A 24962-nucleotide genomic window follows, 5' to 3' on the forward strand; every position below is an offset into this window, starting at 1 on the left:
GATGGCCACTTGAAGCAAATTTTGGATCGCTGTCATAAGTCATAACAAAAGACAAAAGAATATCTGTGAAAACCTGACGGCCCCTTTAATTAAAGTCGTATTGATTTTAATGTAGGGCGTTTGAGAGCCACTCGCTGAACGACACATGCATCACGCGACTTGGACTTAACTGCTTTTTTTGTGCTGATATGTACTTTGGGATTGTTTATCAGTTCTGTGTCCAGGGGGTACCCCCCCCCCCCCCCCCCCCCGAAATATGCCAGGCCATATAATTGACTTTAATGTATTTTTCCATTCTTCCTACAATCCCAACATATGATGAATATTTATTACCTTTTTGTGAAGATTCTTTGGGGGTTTCTAAAAATTGTTTGTTTTGCGGACACTCTGAAATACCCCCCCCCCACACACACACACACAAAGCCCCCCCAAGGGAAAAAAGAAATCCCATCTCCACCAGTGATTACAGTATCTCACTCATCTTAACCTCGCGCATGTGCTTTCAAAGCTTTTTGGCTCCGACATGACGACTATCTCAAGCTATTAGTGTGGAGACGATGCAGGTGCACGCCATTGCCACAGCAACCAAAACGTTCTGGTCGGCCATGTAAGAAAATGCAATTCAGTCCCGACGGGCATAATTTAACATCAGAAATAGCAAACAAACGCACTATGACAGAGGTCCGCCTTTGGAAAATCCAATTTTCCAAATATCATATGTCTTGCTTTGCAGTAATGATAGTTGCAGTCCTCTTGGCTTGAAATGTAAAGGATGAATGAAATGTGACTGCCTAGCATTCTGTCTCAGAGTGCCGTGGTTGGGCATCAAACTATTGATTTCTGGAGTATTCCTCATCAAATAATATAATATACTCCACGTGTCATACATGAGCGCGTCCTTACTGCGACCTCTGGCTGCTAACGAGACGACGTAGTGACGGCGGCATGTCGCGAGACACATCGATTGGGATTGGATGGCGGTTGCTAATATTAGCGTCGTTTCACTACATCTTTCTTATTGCTAGCGAGTTTGGACAACCATTCGTCGTGATCAGCTAGGGCAGGGGTGTCAAACTCATTTTTTTCGCGGGCCGCATTGTAGCCATAGCTTCTTTCGGAGGGCCATTATGACTGTCAACCCAATTAAATGTATGCGCACCTCATATTATATACAGTAAAAGCTACGAGTAAAAACTGGTCAAATATTTAAAAAAAAAAAGGTATTATTAAAAGTGAAGACAATTTGCAATTCTAGTAATGACACACGAATTTGATGCACAATTTGTCTTCGCGGGCCACATAAAATGATGTGGCGGGCCGTATCTGTCTCCCCGGGCCTTGAATTTGATACCTGTGAGCTAGAGTGAAGTGAGAGACTTGGCCAAAAGATGACATGCATGACACTGTGGAACTTTGTGGAATGATTTGAGTTAATCATTATTACAAAAAACTGATTAACTTTTGTAAGGTTGCCATCTTTTGGAACACTGTGACTAACAAGTCTGAATACTTCAATGACAACATAAAGTGACATAAGCTGAAGACAAAAGCATCAAACGACATCCACTGGAGATGGATCCACTCATAAAAGAAAAAAAAAAATCAATGCTTTATTTTACATGGCAATTTAACCTAATGCAATTACTTGACATTCTCGTAACCGGGCCGCTGTAGCGTCTGTGGTGGTTTTGCAATCGAATTAACGTCTTAGCCGCTACAAGGCTCAACGCAGCGGGAGCGCGGCCAATCACATTTGTGTGAGAAATGAGATGGGCCATATTTTCAATTACATTTGGGCATAAAGGGATTGTTAATCCTGTCCCCCTTTGCTGCAAGAAGCTGTTAATGAATTTTTGTCTCCTTTGAGATAACTGCCTTTCTTTGTCCCTTCCGCACATTACGATGGATGCAAATCTATTCGCGGCAAGGTTAAGCGCTTTGTTTGTCTGTTTATGCCAGATGATGTCATAAGGCTTCGGGTCTCCTCTCACCCTTTCTCTGCTTTATGGATTATAGCCTTGTGAATATTTTGTCTTGCTTTCGTGGGCTTTTAACAACCGGGGGATAGCGATATTGAATTGTTTTTACACCTCATTTGCTTTATATTACTGGATTTTCATCTTCTCGTGTCATCAGTCGTGTAAAGTCGCTTTCAAACTTTATTTGCGAAGCACCTTTCATGGTTGCATGGCTTACTGGTACTAAAAAGTATGGCTGTGAGAAATGGTACCACGTGTTTTTGGTGTCTGCGTTTCTCAAAGTTGCTGCATCTCTGGTTTGACAGATGGCCAACATTTGTTCAAATAAAATGTTTGTCACGTCCAGTTTAGGTTAACTGACACCCAAAAGAAAGAGAAAGAATCAACGAACGTCTGCTAGTTTAATGCTAACATTTGGTAATGCAACCGCCATAGACTGGCTAACCAAATTTTGGCTAAATGTTCAATTTGTTGCATTCCTGCACATAACACAAATGTAGACGATTAATAGATACAGCTGTGTATTTTTTTAATTTAATGTTTTATGAAATTATAGTTTTAATTCAGTTATTGTGTATCAATTAATACAAATAAAGTTCAATTTTGATGCCATTTGATTACCTGATATTTTAGATTTAAAATGTCAAATTTTTCATCTGAACATGAAAGTCATATCAAATTCACAATTATTGTTTCGTGACAACAATAATAAAAACGTTCTATCAAGTCTGGATTGTACGTTCTCAACTTTGTTGGCCTCTACTTGAACTTGATTTCGCCGATACTGTAAAACACATAAGGACTGTAAAACGATCATTCTTTCAAATCAACTGCACGTGGCTTCTTTTGAGGGCCGTGACTTATAATGGATCAAGCAGCTGCTGGGATATGCATGTTAGCGAGTCTGATAAGGCTCGGGTTCCCCATCAGGATTCCGGTCTAGTCCGTCCGAGGCCTGAATCCGTCAACAGTTGGCTTGATGATCGATGGTGCTTTAATACGCTGTTCCTTTCAAACTGTCGCTTTGAATTTCCCAAATTAGGCCAAACAAATGACACACACACACAAACCTTTTCTTTAGTGTCTTGTCATCATTCCTCCTTCTTGTGAGTGACAAGTGGTTGAAGCCTATGACAACATGATTATACATTTTTTTGTGTCCTTCCACAGAATGGCGGGTTGTTAACGTGTGTGTGGGCTCGAGACCATCCTTGCACACACACGCACATGCATACAGAGATGACACGGTCACCGCCATTAGACCTTCACAGGCATCTGCTGGCGCTCGCTCCGTGACGTGATCCTTCACCTCATACATGACAAGTCGGCCATTTAGCGCAAAATGTATGCCGCCCGTGGCCTTTATCAATGCATTCTTGCTTGTGAAAAGAGGAAAGGGAAAGGGGGGGCAACTCGGGGATGTCACTCGAGGTCCGAGCTTTGATTTGTGTCATTGCTTTTTACTCAACTAGACATGGTAATGACATGTTGAGCTTGGAAGCAGCTGGTGGTTGGTATGTCCTTGTTGTCTGATTGACCCGACGATGTAAACACGGAATTACACGGTTGCAATCTACTAAAACATACGTGTCAAACGCATACATCAGGAAACATTCATTAAAGAGTGTTGAGGTGTCGTGCTCCTTTACCGCAAGGTCCTTCCTTTGCGGGCTCCCAATCTCTTTTCCCAAGGCTGGACTGGGAAAAGTGATTGAAATCAAAGCTGCTGGAGTGTAATATTGAAATGAGGTCCGGTCATTGAGAGGAATCCATAACCGGGCTGACACTGTCGCCCGGGGAACCTTACGTCATGTGGACGAAAATAAATGCCAAAATGAGTGATGTGCTTTTTCCCTTCAGGATTTCTTTTTTTTTTTTTTTTTGCTGTCTGACTCTGAAGTGATTATTGTAGGAGAAAACATTTATGGTAAGCGAATTTGTCGAGAACAACACTTTGTGTCCAGAAAAGCTATTGATGTTAAATTTTCGTAGCACTCCTGGATGGATTCTTCAACACTGATGTCATACGAGCTGAAATCAAAAACCAAGTCCAACATTTACGAAGCTTTTGTGTTTGTTATCGTAAAATCCAGATCGTCTGCCATTTTTTTCTCGGCTCTATTCCAGCATTCCACACATATTCAATCGTAATGAAAATTCCGCAGCAGATCTTTACCGTCTGGTATCAGAAGAACTCAAAGTGTGAATGGCCTTATCCTTATTACCCATTGTGAAAATGAGCCTGCCGGGAAAGTCTCATTCACGGGAGCCATTCACAGAGGAAATTTGTGCGACACAATGGACTATAGGGAAAAGAGAAGTGTGTCTGGGAATAAAGATTGGCAGAGCGTTGTAAAGCTTTGTTTGAATTGAAAGCTGTTTGCACTAGTCTGTGCTCCAAAGGCCAAGGGGAAGTTTTCAGATGCAGCACCACCAAAACTTCAAGTTAGCCTTGGAATTTCTCATCCAGACATTTCAAATCTAGTTTATTGTTTCCCTCAAATCAAAGTTTGTAAATCTTTAGTCCCTGCGGTCAAGTGGCATTTTCACGAGTGCTCCATTGTATAGAATCTCCTCACCGCCATCCATAAACTGCAATTTTTGACAGATCTACAACTTTTTTATTGACCCCCGCAAATGTTATTTACAACAGCAATATACAGCTCTGCATGCTACTAATCAAGAGCTGGTGACAGAACGGCCACAAAGCGGTCGTCAAGAGGCGCGAGTCGCCAGCGGAAGGTCACTAGGTGGAAAGGGAGCGGCCCTGCGTGGCCTCCGCTTGTAATCATCCGTATTAATTCCGGGTGAGCTGTTAGCAGAGAAAACACATCTGTCTACAGTGACGTATTGCTTTCATAAGCTAGTGAGCGAGCTCTCGCAGTGTAACCGGGACCAACTCCCGTCTCGGAAGCCGAAGCGCGAAACCTTTGGCTTATCCTCAATATAATTGGCTGAAGAAATCCAATTTGGCGGTAATTGAAATTTATTTTATCAAGGCGACAGGAAGCACAGTGACGTTAGCTAACAGTAAGCTAACAGCTAGCCTAGCTTCTTTTACGTCACTTTTTCTTTCCTTTTTTTGTGTTTTCCTCGAGTCTGGATTCCCTTTGGCAACGTACTATGACGCAAGTAATCCTCAACCGTTGGCTTTTCATCACCCCACAAGTCTTGCTTGTTACATGCCCCGATAGCATTCAAGCGGTGCAGGCCCGGTCTAATATAGCCGTCGCCGTCCGTCTTGATAAATCAACATTAGCGTGTCCACGGCTCCGTTACCCTCCGAAGGATGTCGGCGAGCAAAGTAGAGGCAGCGATTGGATCGCCCTTCACTCCTCGCGGCCATGCCAGGCACGCTCGGTACGAAGAGGTCCATTACCTTTACACCCCCCTCCCTCTTGCCATCCTCCTGCTCTCTGGCCTTCACACTTTAGAGAAACAAAACGGGGGAAACCAAAGCATCGTTGTCTACTGGCCGAATGATGCGACCGATTAAAAGACCAAACGAATTACGGCCCCGCGAGCTCGTGTTGTCAATCAAAGTTACTGGTTGAGATTCCTTTGAGAGGCTTTATAACATATTTTCACTTTCCATTTGCATCTTTGTTAAGTGGCTTACTCACGTACTTGGTTTTAACATCTTAATCTTTTAAAAGTGCCAGACCCTACATGAGTAAACCACACCAAATGACCAACACACCTTTGAATGACGTTAATCAATAAACACTCAAATACTGCCCGGAATCTAAATATTAGTCGTTAAAGCGATACAAATTGTTGCACGATGATAAAATGGCTCTCTCGTTCATATCCGATATTTTTCTTATTATTAAACATCTTGTCCCGCCCCCAAAGACAAATTGAAAGTTACTACCCACATGTGTATCCATCGAGACGGTGAACGACGTGGGTGCTTGACAGGTGGGCTCATAACGTGGCTCCCCTCGGGGCGCGGTGATGGAAGTCGTTGCTTTAATTGCTCGTGTAGCGCGCTCGTCCATATTTTGTCGCCTTTCTTGTTTTGCAAAGGAACGAATGCCGCCTATAAGTCAGTCGTATTTTCTATAAGGTTTCGGGATGTTTCATAGTCGGGCTGTTGGTGTGTTTTATGCGCGTCAGTGTGTTTGTGTGCAGCAACATCTGGCGCTTGTGTGATTGGTGCGGCGCCCCCTCCGGCCTTTTCATAGGTGATAGATGACACCTATCACAACCTGTCAGCGGGGACCCCGACCGGCCAACTCGCAGACCAATCCGAAGCCGCCTCTCCTCCATCTTTACTCCCCTCATTTTGTTTTCTTTTTTACTGCCGAGCGAGATGGAGTGATGGCGCGAGTGCTGGGAGAGAAACTCGTTTGCCTTTTATGGATAGCATGCGGCACATTTCAGCAGCGAGAAACAAAAGATATTGTAAAATAGAATGTCCCGCGAGAGCAAGCTGACATGACTATTGAGTAGGATTTTTTTTGTAGGCTTGAAGTTTGTTTGATTTTCTTTATTTTTTTTTTATTTATTCCATTCTATATTTTTAAACAAATAATTATTCACTTTTTTTATTTGGCTGTAGTATAGTAAAAACATATTTTTGCTCTTTATATTCCTTTTTTTAATTTTTCCGCAAAACACCTCCCCAGAACCAAATACCTGCAAAATTATGGTTCACTTTCCGTGATGCTGTCACACGCTAACCATCATCACAGTGAATACAAATGAGAAACCATGATATAAAAAAAAAAACCTCAAGCTCCAGATGAGCCGTTTCGTTGGCATTCAGGAGTAGGCTGTGTCGTAATGCACGAATCCAATCTGCCAACCAGCGCTGAGGCTACGCTTAGGAGCCATCTGTTGTGCTGATTTCTTCCCTCTTATCTCAAGCCTACCTTTATTGGAGGCTTGAAAATGATGGGACACGAATTGTTATGCTAGTTTAGTGTTGCAATAAAGACACAAAAAGCAAGAGGTAATCCTCAGCTATATTTTTCACCTAAATATTGCTCCAGTTTTATTTGGACCATGGCGCCATGAGGCGAGAGGTGCTAGCCACTAGCTTACTGACAAGCTAACAGGGGTCTCCCCTTCGCGGGCTTGTCTGCGACGTCACCTTCTCTTTTAAAACTTTTTTTCTTTTATAACTTCTATAACAAGTTGTTCCGAAAATTGAGGCAGACTTCGCAGATTTAAGCATAGCTTGCTAGCTAGCTAAATGCTCACTGTCGCGTGGTGGTGGTAGAAATGGGCCTTGTAATAATGAAAGCAAAAGTAGTAAGTCACATTTTCAGCATTTATTCTCAAACATTTTGAGATAAAAATCTTAAATTTAATCTTTTTTGGCTCTTTCAAGTTCTCAACAAATGCCAGTTTCTCTCCATTTGCTGTCTTCACCATTTCATTGCTCCACTAAGATGAAGTACAAGGTTCCAATATGTAACGCTAGTAAAATGTTTGCTACTGCTTTTTATGGTATTGGAAACGCTCCCGTCTTCCCAACATAAGAACTATCCTCGCCGTTTGATAAATGGTTACCTCAGGGCCATGCTGGTTTTCCCTTTGCCTGATAATAATTGATGGATGACTCCGCTACAGGACATTGACAGGCTGGTTGCCTGGCCTTTACCCTCTGCTGGCTGAACCCTTACATGTGTGAAATAGCCAATTATTCCAACACGCATTGAAGGTAATAAGCTGATGAGCAAATGGCCAGCGTGGGATGTCTGTGGATCCTCGTAGGAGTAGCAAGAAGAATAAAATGACTCCGTCAGGTGCAATTCGGCTGGCTGGACACAGTTGGCAGGAAAAAGGTCAGTTAGGTTTTTATTCATTTTTTATTTTTTACCCCCTCTAACTATGTTATCCCCTTTTTGTATTGACTTAAACTTTATGATCCATGCTGCACTCATGTTATACAGGAGCTAATTTGCCAAAATAAATCCCTCCTCTTAGGGGGTTGTTAAATGGCTAATGGAAACAGCAGCGGGTGTGCACTCTCGGGGAAACATTAAACATGGCTTTTGCAAGGGAATGGAAAGTCACAGGCTGTGGAGCAGTGAGCTAACGCTAACCAGTCATACCATATTGAAGGAATGCTCCGTCATTATAACACACGTCAACCAGTCCAATCTATTTGCTGAAATTGTTTTATCAGAAGCAAAATATGAATATATGCAGGAGTTGTAGCATCCCAGTTAGAAATGTTGGCGATTGGATCGGTTATTTTTTGTTGCGGATATCTCAGGTTGCGTGTTGACATGCGGTTGTCACATTTCTTCCAAACCCCCAAGTCAGTTTACGCCACGTGTTTTTTTCCCCTCAAATCTGATACGAGTTGTGGCAGCATTACAAGGGAGGGGGAAAAAAAACGTACATGAAATTTGATGTCCTCAAATTGGAATTGAGTTTCAGCCAAAACTTGGTTACCTTCTAACATGTATCAAGTCATCTGTCAATGTGATTGATGAGGGATCCAGAGGAGTAATGCTGAGGTTAACCTCATTTTACATGTGCATTTAACCAAACATCCACTAACGAAAGTCAGCTAGCTTAATGCTAACACATTATGGGAAACTCTATAGACGGGCTAACAGAACTAGCATCGGTATTATGGTTCTTACTGTTCATTGTATCATATGTAGGACTTGAAAATATATTTTTTTGTAGTTCTGCTGCGTTGTTGGTAAAGTACGTTGAGTTTTGATTTACATCGCTGCCGTAGGAACAGTCCTGAACTTGGTGACCCCTATACCATTGATTCCTTGCTTCTTTTTTTCTCTCGCTCTCGCCATGGTAAAAAAAAAAAAATTAATAGTGCCCTTGAACCATGTTGTGTAAAGCCAGCCTCTAAACCATCTTCATCTTCCCTCCCTCCATCCATCCATCCAACCAACCCTTGCTCCCCCATTCATCTTCAGTCTCTGTCATTCACTTTCCTCGCTCCACTCACCCTCATCTATTGTGCTCTCCCCCCTTTTGCAGCCCGCTTTCATTCTACAACAAAGGGTAATTGAAAAATATTCCAACGAGGTCTGAAAACAAACACTGATTGGACGCTGATTGTGCTTGAATGTGACCAAAGGCATTCAGTTAGCGCCGATTCAATTGCCGCGGCCGACGTGAGAGTCTCGGCGTGACAAGCCATCGTTTCATTACGTCTGCGGTCTCTAAAGAGTTCGACTTCATTTCCCATGAGCGCCCACTCTTGCAGAAGCTTCCCTTATAATCCAAGCTGACATCAACTCTGTTACTTCCAATCTTGAGTTTCAGACAGTGCCTGTCTTTGGCATGACTACCATGAACAGTTCGTCAAATAAATAGTGTTGCTTGCTTCAAGCTGTTTTCTGCTACTTCCCGTTGAAGTTAACGTGAAAAATGGACCTAAAACTGAGAATTACATTTCGTGGTTTTGACCAAATCCCATAACTTTCTTTTATAAAAGACTGCTAGCTTAATGCTAACAGATAATGTGAAACAGAGGTACAAAATGATTTCCTTGGTTAGATATTTTTAGCCGTACTATTAAATCCATCCAAAACCTTAATTTCCATTGTTTTCTTTTGGACAATTCTTTATTCATCCAATTTAGCTCCTGGAATGAATCATTTTGGACCTCAGAGGTTCAACTGCATTATTGCAACTACTTGGCTTTATTACAAGTGTTTTTGAAAAATCCATTGAAAATGTTTGACTCTCCATTAAGATTCCCAATACAAGGTTGTGCCGAAAGTAAAGGTAATGAAATTACCTCAAAATAGCCAAGGGGCTCATTGGGTCCATTAGATGGATTTCCATTACATTTCCCTCAGGGTGACTCTTAATAGCTTGGGCGATTCCGTACGTTTTCATTTAGTCCCATTGCACTTTTTGTCATTTCAAAACGTCTTTAAGGACCCTCAACTGGCAAAGGTCACTCACTGCTATCAGTAGAAATAGTTTGCACATCCTGATGGAAGGATATTTTATGGTTAGCCGATAACTGCTATTGCTACCCATGTTTAGTTGGGAAAGTAATTATTTGATTCCTTGGTGGATTTGTAAGTGAGCTTGCAAGAAGAACTTCATCAATTTTATGGTTGTTTATTGAATATGGTAATACACCGTATCCATTCGATTTGTTAAAAACTATTTTGAATTCAGATCTTTAGGACTTTGTTTTGGGTCATCGTCACGGTCAACGACCCAATCCCAACCTGTCTTGAGTGTTCTTGCCGAGGACAGGAGGTTTTCATCCAAGAATTTACAGTCCATGACTTTTCTGAGTGTCATGTGTTTGGCTGCTGCTGGCATATCTATTACTGTCGCTGTGACTGACGTGGGAAATGGGGCCTGGGATTGGAGATGGCTGAGTGGAGTGTTGGCGTGAAGCTCAGTTGTGTTCCCTTCATTAGACAGGCCAGAGGAATGCCCCTCACGACCCCGCGTTGACCCTTCCAACACAATTACTAAGCACAGACCTGGCCGCCGCTTATTGATGCCCGTCACCGACATAAGCTGATGCACAGGTCGAGCTCGCTAATGCGGTTGCCTGTCAAATGTCGTGAACTATGGACGCGCACACTGCAAAGAAAAACAAGAGTGGACTTATTGATTGAAATTTGGATACCTAATAGCGGTAATGTTAGTGGGTGGAATGGGAGATAACTGGGGTAAGACCAAAGAGTTATATTATGTTATTATTATGAAAAATAATTATATTTAGGGATGGTGGAGGACCAGGTAGCGGTATCGGGCAGATGCAGGCTTTTTTGTAAAGTATTGTGTACTGATACCAGCCACTGATACTGCAAAAAAAAAAAATGGACAAAGTCCTCCTCTGCAGTAGATGGCGCTATACTGAGACAAACCATCATCTTTGTCGGAAAGAAAGATCTTAATTCTCAATTTTTTTTTTTAAATCATAATTTATATATCAAAAGTACCAGAGGTACCTGGTAATGATTAATTTGAAAATATTACACAAAAGCAAAAACTTTTCTCCTACACAAAAAAAAAAACTGAACCCATCTCATGAGCATCCCTGGTAATCAATAAATGAGAACTGCAAAGTGAAATGCAACCAATTCTAATTACACCCGTTGATTCTGAGAAAAAAAAAAATCTGTATCCTACTACATCCGCTTGAAGCCTCTTAAATGTGTGGCTTTGCTGCACTTAGTTGGAGAGCTCGTGATGTAATATTCTGTGCTTCGGGTGGGAAAAGAAAACTAATAAAGCAAAAAAAAAAAACCTACCTGCTGCTTTTGCTTATCGTCTCATTTTTCCCTCAGCAAGTTGGCAGCGCTCCAACACTCTATCGATTTTGACCACCTCGACTTGTAAAATGAAACCTGAAATTGCTTCCCCGTCCACACACGTAAAACACATCTTTCTTCACTCACTCGCACGCTGAAACATTCGACAAACTTCGCACCGAAACAGAAATAAATACTGCAAAATCTCTTTCCGGCACCATTGTTTTCCCTTTTTTGCACCGCAGCGTACCCGAACCACTCTTGATTCCAAATGGATGCAAGGGATGCCTATTTTTTCCCCTCACCGAGGTAATAATGAGGAAGCCCCAGCCCGTTAATGAGCTTTTGTGGGCTGCGCCTTGATGGAGGGTGTCCCAGCTCCAGGAAAAGTGGCCTGTGTGATTAGTAAATTGTCCTTAATTAGATAGATGGAAGGGGCCACCGGCAGTGATAAAACCGAGAGAGCCGTTGAATGATGGCGGGTGTCAGGCGAGGCTTATAAAGGCTGAGTGCTCGAAGAGTCTAGTAGCCTTTAATAGACGGTCATTAAGGGCAATTAAAATTGATCAGACTAAGACAGAGCTGTTTTCGCCCCTTAAAACCAGTCCTCGGATTTTAATACTTAAATTAACTCCACTCAAAATCAAAAGTGCTCTATACAGTCCACTCCAAAAGGTAACAGTGAGCGGAAATTCCTTTGTTACTTCTCGGTTCTGGTTTTCATTTGGTCACATCTGCGACTTGTATGAATTTAGTCCAAATCTGAGACTGAAAAGTGAAACGTTCCGCTGGAGTTATTGTTTGAAAAAACAGAATGTGAGGAGGCACTTGCCAGACAGAGTAACTTCATGTTGACCGCAGATAATCAAGACGCTCTCCTACTATTCAGCAGGAGGAGGACGAGGACGACGTGGGTGGAGCAGAGGCGAAAGACGAATGGCAAATATGAACTAGAGTGAAGAGATGAGATTCATATCGGAATGAGCGTGAAACCGATCAATCTCCACTATCGCGCGTCCGCCTCCTATCTGACTTTGATTTATGTTGCCGGCAACACGCAAGTGAGTGAGACGAGAGATAGATTGAACACTTGTTTATTTGCAAACACCGGACCGTGCGCAATTAGTTTTTTCGACCATATGGACCTCCCACTCCCATAATTTAGCTAATATTTATGCATGGGCTATATAGGAACGTATTTATATGAACAACTCTTGGCTACCTGGTTGCTAACATAGTCTAGATTGGTCAACAATGCACTGCGCTCTACTAAGTGCAGTGTGAAAAGCTTTAAAGTTGATGCACCTGGACTTATTTGTCCCTCAAGTCCACCTTCCAGGTACCTGACTCCGGGTCACTGGTTGGCAGCAATTAGTCCACAAAATGGCTGACTGTAATTCTCCTGCGGAAAGAGTGAGTTTGTCAAGGGGCACCCAGCGTGAGCGCCGCAATGAGGAATTAAAGACAGTATTAGCTGGAAGCGGGGAGTGAAATAAGTTGAGGGAGGAGGAGGAAGATGGTGAAGATGCTCTGGCTACACACTCGCACTGGGAGCTGTATACTTTACAGGCTCCTGTGTCTTGCGTACATATAGAATAAAGAAGTAGTGATGACTCTGCAATGGGAGTGGGTGGGAATCACCCAGGTGAGACAAATAAAGCCATTTGCATGTAAAGAGCAGCCGGAGAGTCTTAAAACCTCTTCCTGCGTGGATGTCGCTTCTTCATTTTCAGACTCTTCGTCAAAGCAGAGGTACGAGACTTTTTGGGATTCCTTTGACGATTGCTGCTTCACTTTTATCTGTTTACGCAACATTTTGTACGCAATCTAAGACAATATTAACTATCCATCCAGTTTTTATATCCCATCAGTGAGATGTAGGGAAAAGCTGGACTGGTCGCCAGCCAATCCCGGTCCACATTTAGTGAAATCATTTGCACTCATATTGACACCTCTGAGTAGTATCAAAACGTACAAAGTTTATGTAAGTCATTTAATTATATTTAAATTCCCAGGTACACATAAGTGGTGCACCGGTTAACGGGAGCATTGAAAATATTGCTGTCACATCAATTTCAGTTCATAACACACTCATGGTGGACTACGAGGCGCTCTAGCCACACCCGAGTGCATCTCTAGGTCCCTTTTTAGCGAGAGTATTTAAACACCAGAGTACATGTTGCCTAAGAAATATGTTTTGAAAGCGCGTTAAGAAAAACATGACTAGCCTCAGAATAATATCCCCCCCCCCTCGACATTAGAGGTGTACTGTCACATAGTCAAGTCGTTTGCAGTAAATAAAGTGCCAGTTGAAATCCGGCGACTGCACTGGTGACTTATATGCAGTGCGGAAGGCGATGAGACAGTAATTTAATGAGCAGGTGCGGCAACGCTACCTTTCCGCGGCGACACACTCGTGCATTAGTGTGATTTGTTAGCGCGCCCGTGGCCATGCAAAGTGGCAAAATAAGACAAACGGGAAAACCTCCACCACCGTTATTGGGATATTCTGGGATGGCGGCGCTACATGATGCATACGTGTTTCCTCTTATAACCATTGTCTGATTTGTGAATATTGCCCCTCTTTGGTTCAATCCGCCATGTGCTATGAGGCGGAAAGTATTCCCAGAAGGCGGCCGCAGGGTGCGGAGGCGGGGCGGCGGTGTTAATTTATCTCCTGTGTATTAACCGGCAGGAGAAAGCATCCCCGACCTTCTCCTTGCTAAAGTAAACACGGAGGAAAAGCTGACCTGCGTCGACCTAAAACCTTGAGAGGGAAGTCCATTAAACGATGAGCCGGACCATCATGCCGGTTTTTTATGCGTCACCTCGCCGCATTGCCCTGCCCTGACAGACGTTTATTCGGTGCTACAAAGTCGCTTATCCCCTTGGTGTATGGCTGCAGGTCTACACTGATGGGGGTCACCCTTACGCATGGCATGCTATGTCTGAGTCTTCAAGGACGACAGAAGAGCGTCAGTTTGTTTAAGGGCGCCCCGAAGGCTATACGAGGTCCATCAAGCAGAACAACAGGGGAATCGATAAAACACCACCATTCAAGATGCATAATCCTATTATAAAAAGGAGGCTCCCAAGATGTACGGCCTTGAATGATTACGTAGTAGGTCCATGCTTTAGATTTAAAGCCGTGCCTTTTTATGACTGCCGGACCTCACTTTGTCTGTCTCGTAAATCAATTTCTTTGTGCCTCCGTGATGATTTGTTACTTCAACATAGCAGATGTAGTGCAACGTCCGAAGTTGAAGTCTCCCAAAGAGAAATGTGGTTCTAATTTAGAAAACAATGCCTTTTAAAGTCAACCCGTCACATCTTACGAGCAGCAAATGATAACTAAGATCAGATGTAACCATAAAACTGAAAATTTTATTTACTCAGAGTCTGGGTGCTTACTAGAAAATGAGCAATACAATTACGTGAATTCCATCAAATAAAAGAATTTTACAAAGCAGAAAAACAAACTGTGTAGTTCCTAATGGTTTTGTGATAGCAACATTTAAAACTGGTAACCAACTCTTTTCAATTACAATAATTTTCACTACGAAAAACAAAAATCGATTCTGTATTCATGTTTTGAGGTTCCTCTGTAAACACAATTCGTAAAATATTCTGTTCCAGTCTAAAACGTCTCCATAGTGGTCAAACTTTGTCGAGTTGTTAGCATGCTAGCTGTAGGGCTAGCTAGAGGTCATGTCTAACTCCTACGCAAAGTTTCCTGTCTGTATTTAATTCTTTTTTTTTTTCCCCTCATAGAAAACATTTATGTCAGGACGGATGGTTGTCATGGGGACACAAACCGAGTAGTGCTGCCCCCGTTGTTGAGAGCAATGCTTGATCACACGGACGCTTAATCATCTGTCGTCCGATAATTTGGTGTTGTTTATAAGTGAAAAATCAATAGCTCCCCTTTGGGAGCACACAGAGTTGTTTGTTCACCATTGATTGTTTTTAATATCAGCTAATTACGATCGATGAGCAGGTCTCATTCCTTTTTGTCTGTAATTGCAATGTTAGATGTATATAGTCTACTTCAAAAATGTATCAGGAGCCCAATGATATTATTTCATCACTTGATGAAATTAAGTAAATTCAACACAAACTTTTTTTTCAGTGTTGCATGTACTTTTCAAAAAATTGCATGATGATAATGTCCGTTATGGAGAGATTACCCGGGCCTTATTAGTTAGCAAAATTGCTTCACGTTGGAGAGGCCCGTCATTTTGGAACAGATTAATGTCATTTCCATTCATTTAAATGGGCAAAGTCGATTTGAGTTACAAACGTAAGCATCGAATGAGTTAAACTTTTGAGTCAAGGCAGAATATTTCCTTTTCAGTCTTACCAATACTTTAGTTAAGAAAAAAACTCCCAACAGGCATTTTGCACGTTGATTACTTCAACGGCTTGGCCTCGTCTCCTCTCAAGCACAAACCTCTCATGCAAGCGTCAGGTGCGCATTGGCGGGTTATTGACGAGCGCTCTCTCAAGAGTCTGAAATCAATGACGCGACCGATGTGCACGTTGAGTTCCAACACAATGCAGCCACTCTGAAGCGTGCACCTCTGAATAGCAAACAATGCCTTTTACATGAAGCTGCTTCATTGATTTCAAATACGTTCCTGTCGTTTAGTGCATTTGAATGTTAGAATGACACAAGGTACTTGAAACCAAATATTTGAAGGAGCAATTCAACCTTCAAATTTTCAATGTGTCTTTTTGAAACCATGAATTGTCATTACTCTTTGTCCCTGCAAGTTTAGTCTATTGATTTTGAATGATACCCAAAAAAAAAAAAAAAGAATGCGGCAACATGCCTAAGGTAAAATTATCGAGTGTTCCTTATCGACACTGTGTTAGTTACAACCTGTAGTCATGATTATCCTGTATGGAAGCAAGAACCCTACTGATTTCCAATGCTGTACCACAAAAGATACCGCTGCAGCCCTGCAAGTCGTCTATTGATTTTGAGGGATGTCAGAAACAATATGGCCGGAATGCTTAAAGTTGGATCTTTGCGTGGCAGGTCTCTATTCGACATTGTACATGAAATATAATACTTTGTATCTTGCCATAAATGCAAATATATATTGTTTTATATATTAAAATGATCAACTTAATCATCCTAAATGAGGATGAATTACTGTCTAATTCAATCATTTTCAAAAATAACAAACAAAATAAATAAAAAGAAATTAAAAATATTTACTTGGCTGGCTCACACTTGATGGCTTGGCAGGCACTCCATAGCATACAAAAAAATCTAAAATATTTTTTATTCCATATCATATCTTCTTCAACAGTAGGAATTTGCGTTGAAATCAAAGCTCCAGATCTTCAATGTTGATTGCCTGGAAAGCAACAGTGGGGTGCGTTATCATGCACAATGTGCTATTTATATCCACGGCCATGTTCCCACATGAATTAAAGATGCAGTTAATAATTTATCACCTCTGAGAGAGATGTTTTGGTTGGCTTCCCGCGCTTTTTGACCACCGCCGAGCGCTCGCTTTCAAGCCGCCACATGTACGCTTTGCATACCGACGCAGCTGGACCGTCCACTTCCAGACCTGATATCCGATGATATTAATTTTTAAAAGACGGGCGTTTAATTACTCCCAAATCAGGTCATATAGGTTCTCAGAAGCCAGTGGGTGATCGCTTTGTGTGAGAATGCTTGGTATTCCATACAGACATGGCCGCTCACTCCAGGGATCACAGCTTGGAACGCATTTTTATTACACTTCCCACTCTTTAAAGGTGCTACCCTGTTGCCTAGGTTACGGAAAGCCAGCGTTGGGATAAAGACGTCTCTTCTGCCAGCATGTGATGAGCCTTACTCATCTGTCCTAATCTGGAGCTTTGCATCCATTAAATTTGAGTCTGATCTTCTCAGCCATGGGCTAGCTTGTTAGTTGACGCAACTGATGGAAAAGTTAGCGATGAGGAAGCCGGAGTAGTCGGGTTAACCCAGCGCCAAGCACGGTGAGAACTTCACCGAGCGATTCCAACTCCTGACTGTGACCACAATTTCACCGCACCATTGTTTGACTTCACTGTACTCTGAAAATATTCAAACGATTTTCCGACACTACACTCTGACTAACATCTTTGCTATCACTGGTACATTGCGGCTGTCAAACCTTCTAGAAAACCTGTTCTGTTATCTCGCCATTTTCCGTGTCAGAGGGGGGGTTAAAAAAATGAATAAGGTTTTAGCGGCACATATCGGGTTTACAGCTTGGCTGTAGGCGAATTCCACACTTGGCTGAAGGTTATACCTTGAGGTTTTAGAGGAGCTTAAATATCAGTTTGTCACCAAGGCAATTGAAGAGGGCTCAAAATACAGCCATCACGGCCGGGACGGATCGGCCGGCCGTGCCTTGTGATGTGAGGCCCATTAACTGGGGGAATGAACACGGTGGCGGGCTTGTTTCTACCTGAGCGGGCAAAGGGCTGTCCGGCTGATGAACGACTGGTGGATGCTGGTAAAGGACACTGAGGAGACTGGAAGGCCGTTGGTATAAATTGGATCGAAACAATAATAGCGCAGACAGTGAATTAATTGAAGTGGTTTTAGCTTAATAAAAGAAACGACTCCCACAGATCTTTGTGGGAGCTTAAATGAGGCTCCTATTGACTCCCACGTAAGTTGAGTCCTGATTAACAACATTGCATTTTAAGCACTTACTGACAAACATGTTAGCTAACTGTTTTAGCAGCTAGCGAAGCAAACGCAGCGGTTTTTACTTCAGCGCTGGTGAAAAGTCGACGATGATTCGAATCAGTCCTTTGCTCGTTTGGTTTATAGTGATGAGCAGAAAGAATATTTGCCGATAGATAATAGACGGTCTACTAATCAATTCTAGTTTTGTTTATCTGGTTTATGAAGTTTGACATTTTGTGTTAGCATCAAGCTACCTGATTTTCTTCTGTGGTATAGCTAAATACACAATGTTACGGAAATTGGATGGATTGATGGATTTTGTTTTATGTTTAGTTTTACTGAAACTGAGAAGCTAAAAAGCAAGCACATGGTCCTCTTTTATGCAGAATTATTCATTGGCAAAAAAAATGATGTTGTATTCATCCAGTCACCATGTCAAACCGACAGCAGTGAAGTGCCTGGGAAGAGCTTTTATCAGTTTTAATGCACTTTCCAAAGCGCATCAGTCACTTGGCGCGTCCCATCGAGTAGCGCTGCTTGACCGCAGGCAGAGGGCTACTGTATCAGTCTCGCTTCACGGATGATGAGATAGACCATTTGGCTGACTGATGAGCGTCTTAACCTCAGGGGTCACTGATTGCCCCCCCTTACAATGTAATGGTCATTTCTCCGCGGCAGCTAATAATGGACATTGTCAGCACATTCCGGGGTTCTTGTATTTGTCTTTGTTGCTGAGAGCAGGTTGTGTTTGAATCGTCTTTGCCATGATAGAACTGATGGGAAGAACTCGTACATCCTGGTGTTGATACCATTTTTTTGTTATCAGTGTTTCACATTTTTGTAGCTTTATTTGGGTCTCGTGGTGTCTTATTTACTAGCTGTCACACTCAAAGGCGCTCATAAATGTATGAATGATTCCAAAAATGCTATTGGCTGAACATGCAAGATGACGCTGACTCAATGAGAAACAAAATGCAGACTGAGTCATGAACGCATGGGATGCTTCTCGATTCTGGGAAATGAACGGCTGAGTCAGACGTTTTTAACTGTACAAAAACGAAGCGGGTGTCTTAAAAACTGGGCGAAATGACGTTGAAAAGTCATAATAAAAATGTTGAGACTGAAAATGTGAACGTATCAACTTTGAAAATTCTAAAAATTTTGCAAGGCTAATTCCCAATGGCAGATGAATGTTTTTCTTTGTGAAATACGCTTATGCCTCCCAGCATGACCCACTATTGTCACTTTTTGGGTTTACGATTGCCTAGCAACAGCAGAAAGCTCTCTCCTTGTTAATTCTTGAGGATGTTTTGATATGGATGTTGGACAAGAGTACAGCAGAGTGCTGGATGGTATTAACCGTAATGTGATGTCACTTTCTGTTTGGCTCGCCTCCAGGCAGTCGCGCAAAATTAAAGCCCAGAAAATCGGATTACGAGCATCCCCGGGGGTTGTAGGGACGCCATGCCCGCTAGCCGCCTTGATGAACGCTCATCTACTCTATTCGGCGCAGCGAGGCCCCGTCAATGGCCGGGAGGCCAATTTGTTAACAATTATTGCTCGTTAGCGGGGCTTCCCGCTCGCCGGAGAAGAGTTCACGGTGGAGACAATAACAGTGAAAGTAGAGCGAATTATTGCAGTTTGAGCCAATGTGGATTTTCTCTGAAAATTCACTCATGCTGTTTGCCAATTTGTAGCAAACGCGTCGTTACCATTGACACATGTGGTGTCCGCCACATATGGAGTATTTATATGGAGTAAGCGGTTCACCCCCATAATTATTTTTAACCCTGTGCCAATTTTAACGAAGAAAATGTAGTTGTGACCGTTGGGTGCTGAAGATGTTTAAATAACTGTTTAAATTTGTTTATAAAGTTTTTAAATTGTAAAAAATTTTAATATTTAAATTTATCAGCAATTTAAATGTGGCAGAAAATGTATCAAAAATGAACAAAATGAAATAGAATGAACACCATAATAATTCATTGAGAGACACCTATGTTTCTTGGCCTTTGAATTTTTTGATTAAATTTATTACATTTTATAAATTTAAATGTATTAAATTTAAATTTATAAAATTCATCTATCCCCTCGTGGATCAATCGAGTAGTCAGTGAAAAGCTCCTCACACAAAGGAGCCTCAGCATCGAACTGCGCGTCGCTCGTAATGTTCCAAGTCCCTCAGCCTCACTGGTTCCGCCTCTTTCCTCGAGTCCCCCGTCCTTGCTCCCGCCTCCCGTGCGCCTAAACCGTCTACCGAATTATTCATGAGCCGCGAGCTCGGTCGTCATCACGTCCGGAGGAGTGTCCCTGGCATCGCCACAACTCCAGCGTGCGAGTGTGCGTGTGAGCGGAGCGCAGCGCAGCACACGGCGGCGGATGCTGAAGCTGCGCGCACCTCCTAGAAGATGCTGGCCGAGGAGTGACTGATGAGAAGCAGCGCGGCGCGGACCCTCAACTCCCCCCTCTCCCCCTTGTGTCCGTCACCGGGGAGAATCGGACGCCTGCCGTTCCCACGACAACTATAATGGGCTGCAATCTGTGCACTTTACAGAAGCGCGAGGAACACTACAAGCTGCTGTACGAGATTGCACAGGTGAGCTTGCTGTTGCCACGATTGAAATGATTTGCGAAAAAGAGAGATGGAAGAGCCAGTGAGGTTTCTCTGGTGGCCAGCAGATGTGTTGGCGCGTAATGAAGCTGATAGAGTTGCTGGTGTGCAGCTCATTTATCCTGCTGGAGGGGCCGTGCTGAGGGAGCAACTTTTGTTTCTTGGAATAACACCCCGAGGCGTGCGGGAACATCCCTACGGTGTCGTCGTGCAAATTTGTCACGCTTCACTTCGGGGTGTTTGAACTTTTTCCTCCAAGGCCCGCATAAATAAATTTGCTGTCTCCAGTAAAAGAAAAGAAAAGAAGGGAATTTACTTCTTAAACATGTGAATCGCGATTGATCAACTGCTACATTACAGATTTTTGTTCATGGTGGTTAGTTTTGGGGACAAAAAAAACAAAAAAATGCATTATGTCTAAACTTAGTTTTTATACTTCCTATTTTGGGGGGCCATTTTTAGCCATTGATTAAAGAAGTCAAATGATTAATTGCTTTGTATTGGAATATCAGATTAAAGCCTCAATGTCTTAATTGGGCCTTTTATTTCTCTTTTGGCTTGCGACAAAGAACATGACACGTAAAATAACCACATTTGTGCTAAGCTAACAAGGGAACAGTGAAATTTAGTGACTATGGATGACTGGCTCATTCACTTTGTGTCTTCTAAAAAAACTTGAATGGCGGTGTGGTCTAATGTGAAATGACTTTATAAGTCAATGGAGATAGTTGTTTTACACACTTTTGAGGACAATGGGTCAAAGTGGACTTGCTAGGTTTTCTCTGGACAGCTAATCCAATATTTTATGCATGGCTCCTGACAGCTTTTTCATATCCAATGCAAAATAGCGGCAAAATAGTGTGTGTGTGTGTGGTTATGCCTGATACATCACCGAGCACTCACCTCCACACCTCCGCCACCGCCGTGTTTAAGTGGCAGGCTAATAACTGTGAAGCACCCCGTTCCTTTGCCTTTGCTCTCTTTCTCCGTAACGCCTGCCTTCACGCCGCTGTGATCGCGGCTCTCATTAGCCGTTTTATACAACGCATTAATTAGACGTGGAAAATATCCCGCGCGAAGCATCCTCGTGAGTGGATGCGGAGGCGGCAAACAAAAGATGGCTCAACCGCTGCCTGCGTGTGTGCAACTTGACACGTTGCCAAACTGGAGACAGCAGTGGCTATTGTTGTTCACTTTGGAAGTGGCCACCCGGTTGTTGTTATATTTGGAGGAAAGGAAATGTTGCATCCATTGATGGTCTGTTAACTACGCGATATGAATTTGAGTATCAAGATGAGACATTGGTTTGCTAACTGACGGAAATTCCTTCTCAATATTATTCGTGATGGACGGATGGATTTAAATTGTGAAAGAACCCGCAAACATTCGAAAAATAGAAGCGATAAAACAAGCTAGCCTAGCTGCTAGCTTGTCTGGCAACTATATCAGTCACAAATACTTTAATTAGTATTATTTATTAATAAATATTTAGAGACAAAATTTCAAATTTTTTTATTTTTAAATTGTGAAAGACCTCACACACGCACAGTCGAAAAATAGAAAGAAGCTAGCCTAACTGCTAGCTTGTCTGGCAACTATGTTGAAGTCACAAATACTTCGATCAGGATAATATTTAGAGACATCCCACAATCGTACCTCGCTTGACCAGTCCACATTTCTATGCTTCCAACTTTGTGGGGACCATTTTGGGAAAGGCTGATTGCCCTTACCCAGCGTACAACGCGAGGAACTCTCGAATGACGAAAGAATTTCCCAGAAAAATGTAATAAGAAACCAACTCCCTATTACACCCCATTTTCTGGAACCTTTCTCTATATTATAGAGCAAGAAAAAAAGCTTGGCATTGGGGGAGCATCTCTCCTCCTTAGGAATGGAGTGCATCTTCTGCACAGTGTGCTAGCAAGTAGCCTTTTGTGGTGGACCGGTGACGGAGATTAGCTCCACGGGGTGGGGGTTAGGCCGAGCGGGCAGTTTGCTGTTAGAGGAAGCTCCCGGTCGAGTGTGTCCGCCCGCTGATACGCTGAGCCGCTTTACACGGCGGCAGTCACAACATCAGCATCTTCTCTCTGATTGCCCACGGTGAGGGCTAAAGCCTGGAAGACGCAGGGGGATAAAGATTGTGAAGAGAAAGAGACCAAGTGAAAAAGATACTCCAGTCAGGTCAAGGGCTGGGACAATTCTCTGCTTCCAATTTTGTGAAAATGCTTTGTGAAAGTGTTGTTTCTTGTCCAGGGGTTGTAAAGACAAGTGTGACCAACGTTCAGGCCCAATGTTCTTGTGATTGGATGAACTCCCACAGGCACACTTCACATCTTGTAGAAAGTCTATGAATCTGTCTAGTCTCTGAATCTAAGGCATTTTTCCTCAGTCTTGTCTTGGTCTCAGACAAGGTGGAGTCTGGATTTTTGATCAGGTCCAGTCTCTCCAATCTAGATCGTGTCTTGGTCTATCATTGATGTATGACTTGATGAACGCTTAACAAATCTTGTTGGTCTATTTGTCTGGCTTCAGATGGCTTCCTACTTGGCTATTGTTGATGATGATCTATAGCAGAGGTGTCAAACTTATTTTTGCAGTAGTCATAGTTTGCTTCAAAGGGCCATTAAAATTGTCAACCCAAATAAATGTATGAATGTCTCATGTTGTGTATATATAGTATAGGCTACACAACAAACTGATGAATAACTAATTTTCAAAACAGAGACTAATAGAAACTGTTCAAATATTTAAAAATGCAAGATTGGAATCAAATCAAATATTAAAAAATACAAATTCTTTAAAAAAATGAATGGGAATAAAAATTGCGAACAATATCTCTATTTTTTTAAAAGGGAAAACAATTTGAAAAAATTGAATTTGATGCACAATTTGTCTTCGTGGGACTTGACTTTGACACCTGTGATCCATAGACACTTGTAACAGCACCAAGTTCTCGGATCATGACCGAATTCCTCACTTTTCCAATTGTCTCAGTTCCTACCATCCATCTATTTTCTTATACTCTGTTAGAGAGGCACACCGTCTACCCCGGCGGAGTTCCTTCAATGTGTAAATGCAAATGAGGCAGATGTGGTTTTGCCGGTGTCACAGCGTGACCAACCGCCGCACGATTCAGGGAGCAGAAGTCGGTCACGGCGGTTGGTTCCCCCCCCATAGCCATCGTCCCCCCCCCCCTACACACCCATAGCCAGTTTTGACACCCCCTCCTCTTTCTCATTCCCTCTTGCCTGACCCTATGAGCGGTGGGAGATTTATGACTTTCTGGCTCCATCCCATTGCCTCCTCGCTGTTCTCAGAACCGTGGGTGTTCTGCATGGAAGCGTGTGCACCTGCAAGGAGGACATTTTTTATTTACAGCATTGGATCAGAATTCCCGCATCGATTTAAAGACGCATCTTTTGTAAAGCCGCGGTTGGACTGTGTTGGGTCCACCAAGCGCCAATTGATTCCAGCAAAACTTTGTGTGTGGGTATTCTGCCATTTTGCTATCCTGTCATTGACTGAACGTCATTATCGACCAAAGTTTGGCGTCTCGACCGCACAATCAGCCAGATTTCCTTTCTCTGACACTTTTAGCTAAAACTGTATTTGATTGGCTGTCTGCTCTGGCTCAGCTTTATCCCGCGAGTGTCACACATCTTCTCTGAATTAGCGAAACTCACTGATGTGTGTCTTTTTAGGCTTTAATTAGCAGCACGGCAGATGTTGATAACACCGCACTTTAAACTCGAGAGATTTTTGCATCACATTTAATAGTCCGAAGTGTCGTCGTAGCAAAATCTGTTTCCCCAAAAGTATTCAAGTGCATTTCTCAAGGTGTCACAACTTAAATAGATGTGAGCCAGGTCATTTATTTTCCAAGGCTGAGCTCGCTACCGGTTCTGCATCTCGCCGAGCCGACTGTTATAAGTCTTATTAGGTGAACGGGGGCACTTCTCTGCTGCATTTGAGAAATAAATGGGGAGGAAGCTTCACGGTTCAATGAGGCACAACAGTCCCTGATAACTTGCTGGTGCATGAGAATGAGGCGTATGAATGAGGACTGGATGGATCGGCATGAACCCGCAGTTGGAATACACAAAACTCCTGGTAAGAGTCAAAATTGCGAAGAACTGAAAACAATATTTATGTGCCTAAGAGCTAAGGATAAGTTTGACAGAAAAAAAAAATGCAAAAATGGTTCATGATTCTCTGGAGAGTCAATTAAAAACCTGCAATGTTGAATCCATTCCAGGAGTAACTTTCCAATTCATTTGTATTTCAAAACAATGGAAATAACTGACATCTTTTATGAAGTGAAGCCACAGATCTCCATCTAGACAGAAATGGAATCAAGCATATCCAGCATGTGTCGGAGAAAACCTCAGGAGTGCCTCTGTGTGTGAGCGAGAGATTATTGTGTTCTTTCAAGTAGCAGCAGATGTGAAACTCTTGGACCGGAGAAGGTCCAA

At 42.6% G+C, this 24962-nt stretch overlaps 1 protein-coding gene across 2 annotated transcripts in view; it reads left to right on the plus strand.

Moving 5' to 3' along the window:
• LOC119124466 (PDZ domain-containing RING finger protein 4-like) overlaps window positions 1-24962 on the plus strand; it is a 64902-nt gene that overhangs the window by 16234 nt on the left and 23706 nt on the right. Inside the window, exon 1 of one of the 2 annotated variants that reach the window (XM_037254476.1) lies at window positions 20183-20475. The exons of the other annotated variant lie outside the window; for it this stretch is intronic. Within the exon in view, the coding sequence (XP_037110371.1) occupies window positions 20407-20475 (69 nt within the window). The 5' untranslated portion in view covers window positions 20183-20406. Of the gene's footprint in view, window positions 1-20182; window positions 20476-24962 lie in introns of those variants that run through there. 2 annotated transcript variants of the gene reach the window in all.

The sequence above is a fragment of the Syngnathus acus genome, chromosome 6, assembly GCF_901709675.1.
Source record: "Syngnathus acus chromosome 6, fSynAcu1.2, whole genome shotgun sequence".
Lineage (NCBI taxonomy): Eukaryota > Metazoa > Chordata > Actinopteri > Syngnathiformes > Syngnathidae > Syngnathus > Syngnathus acus.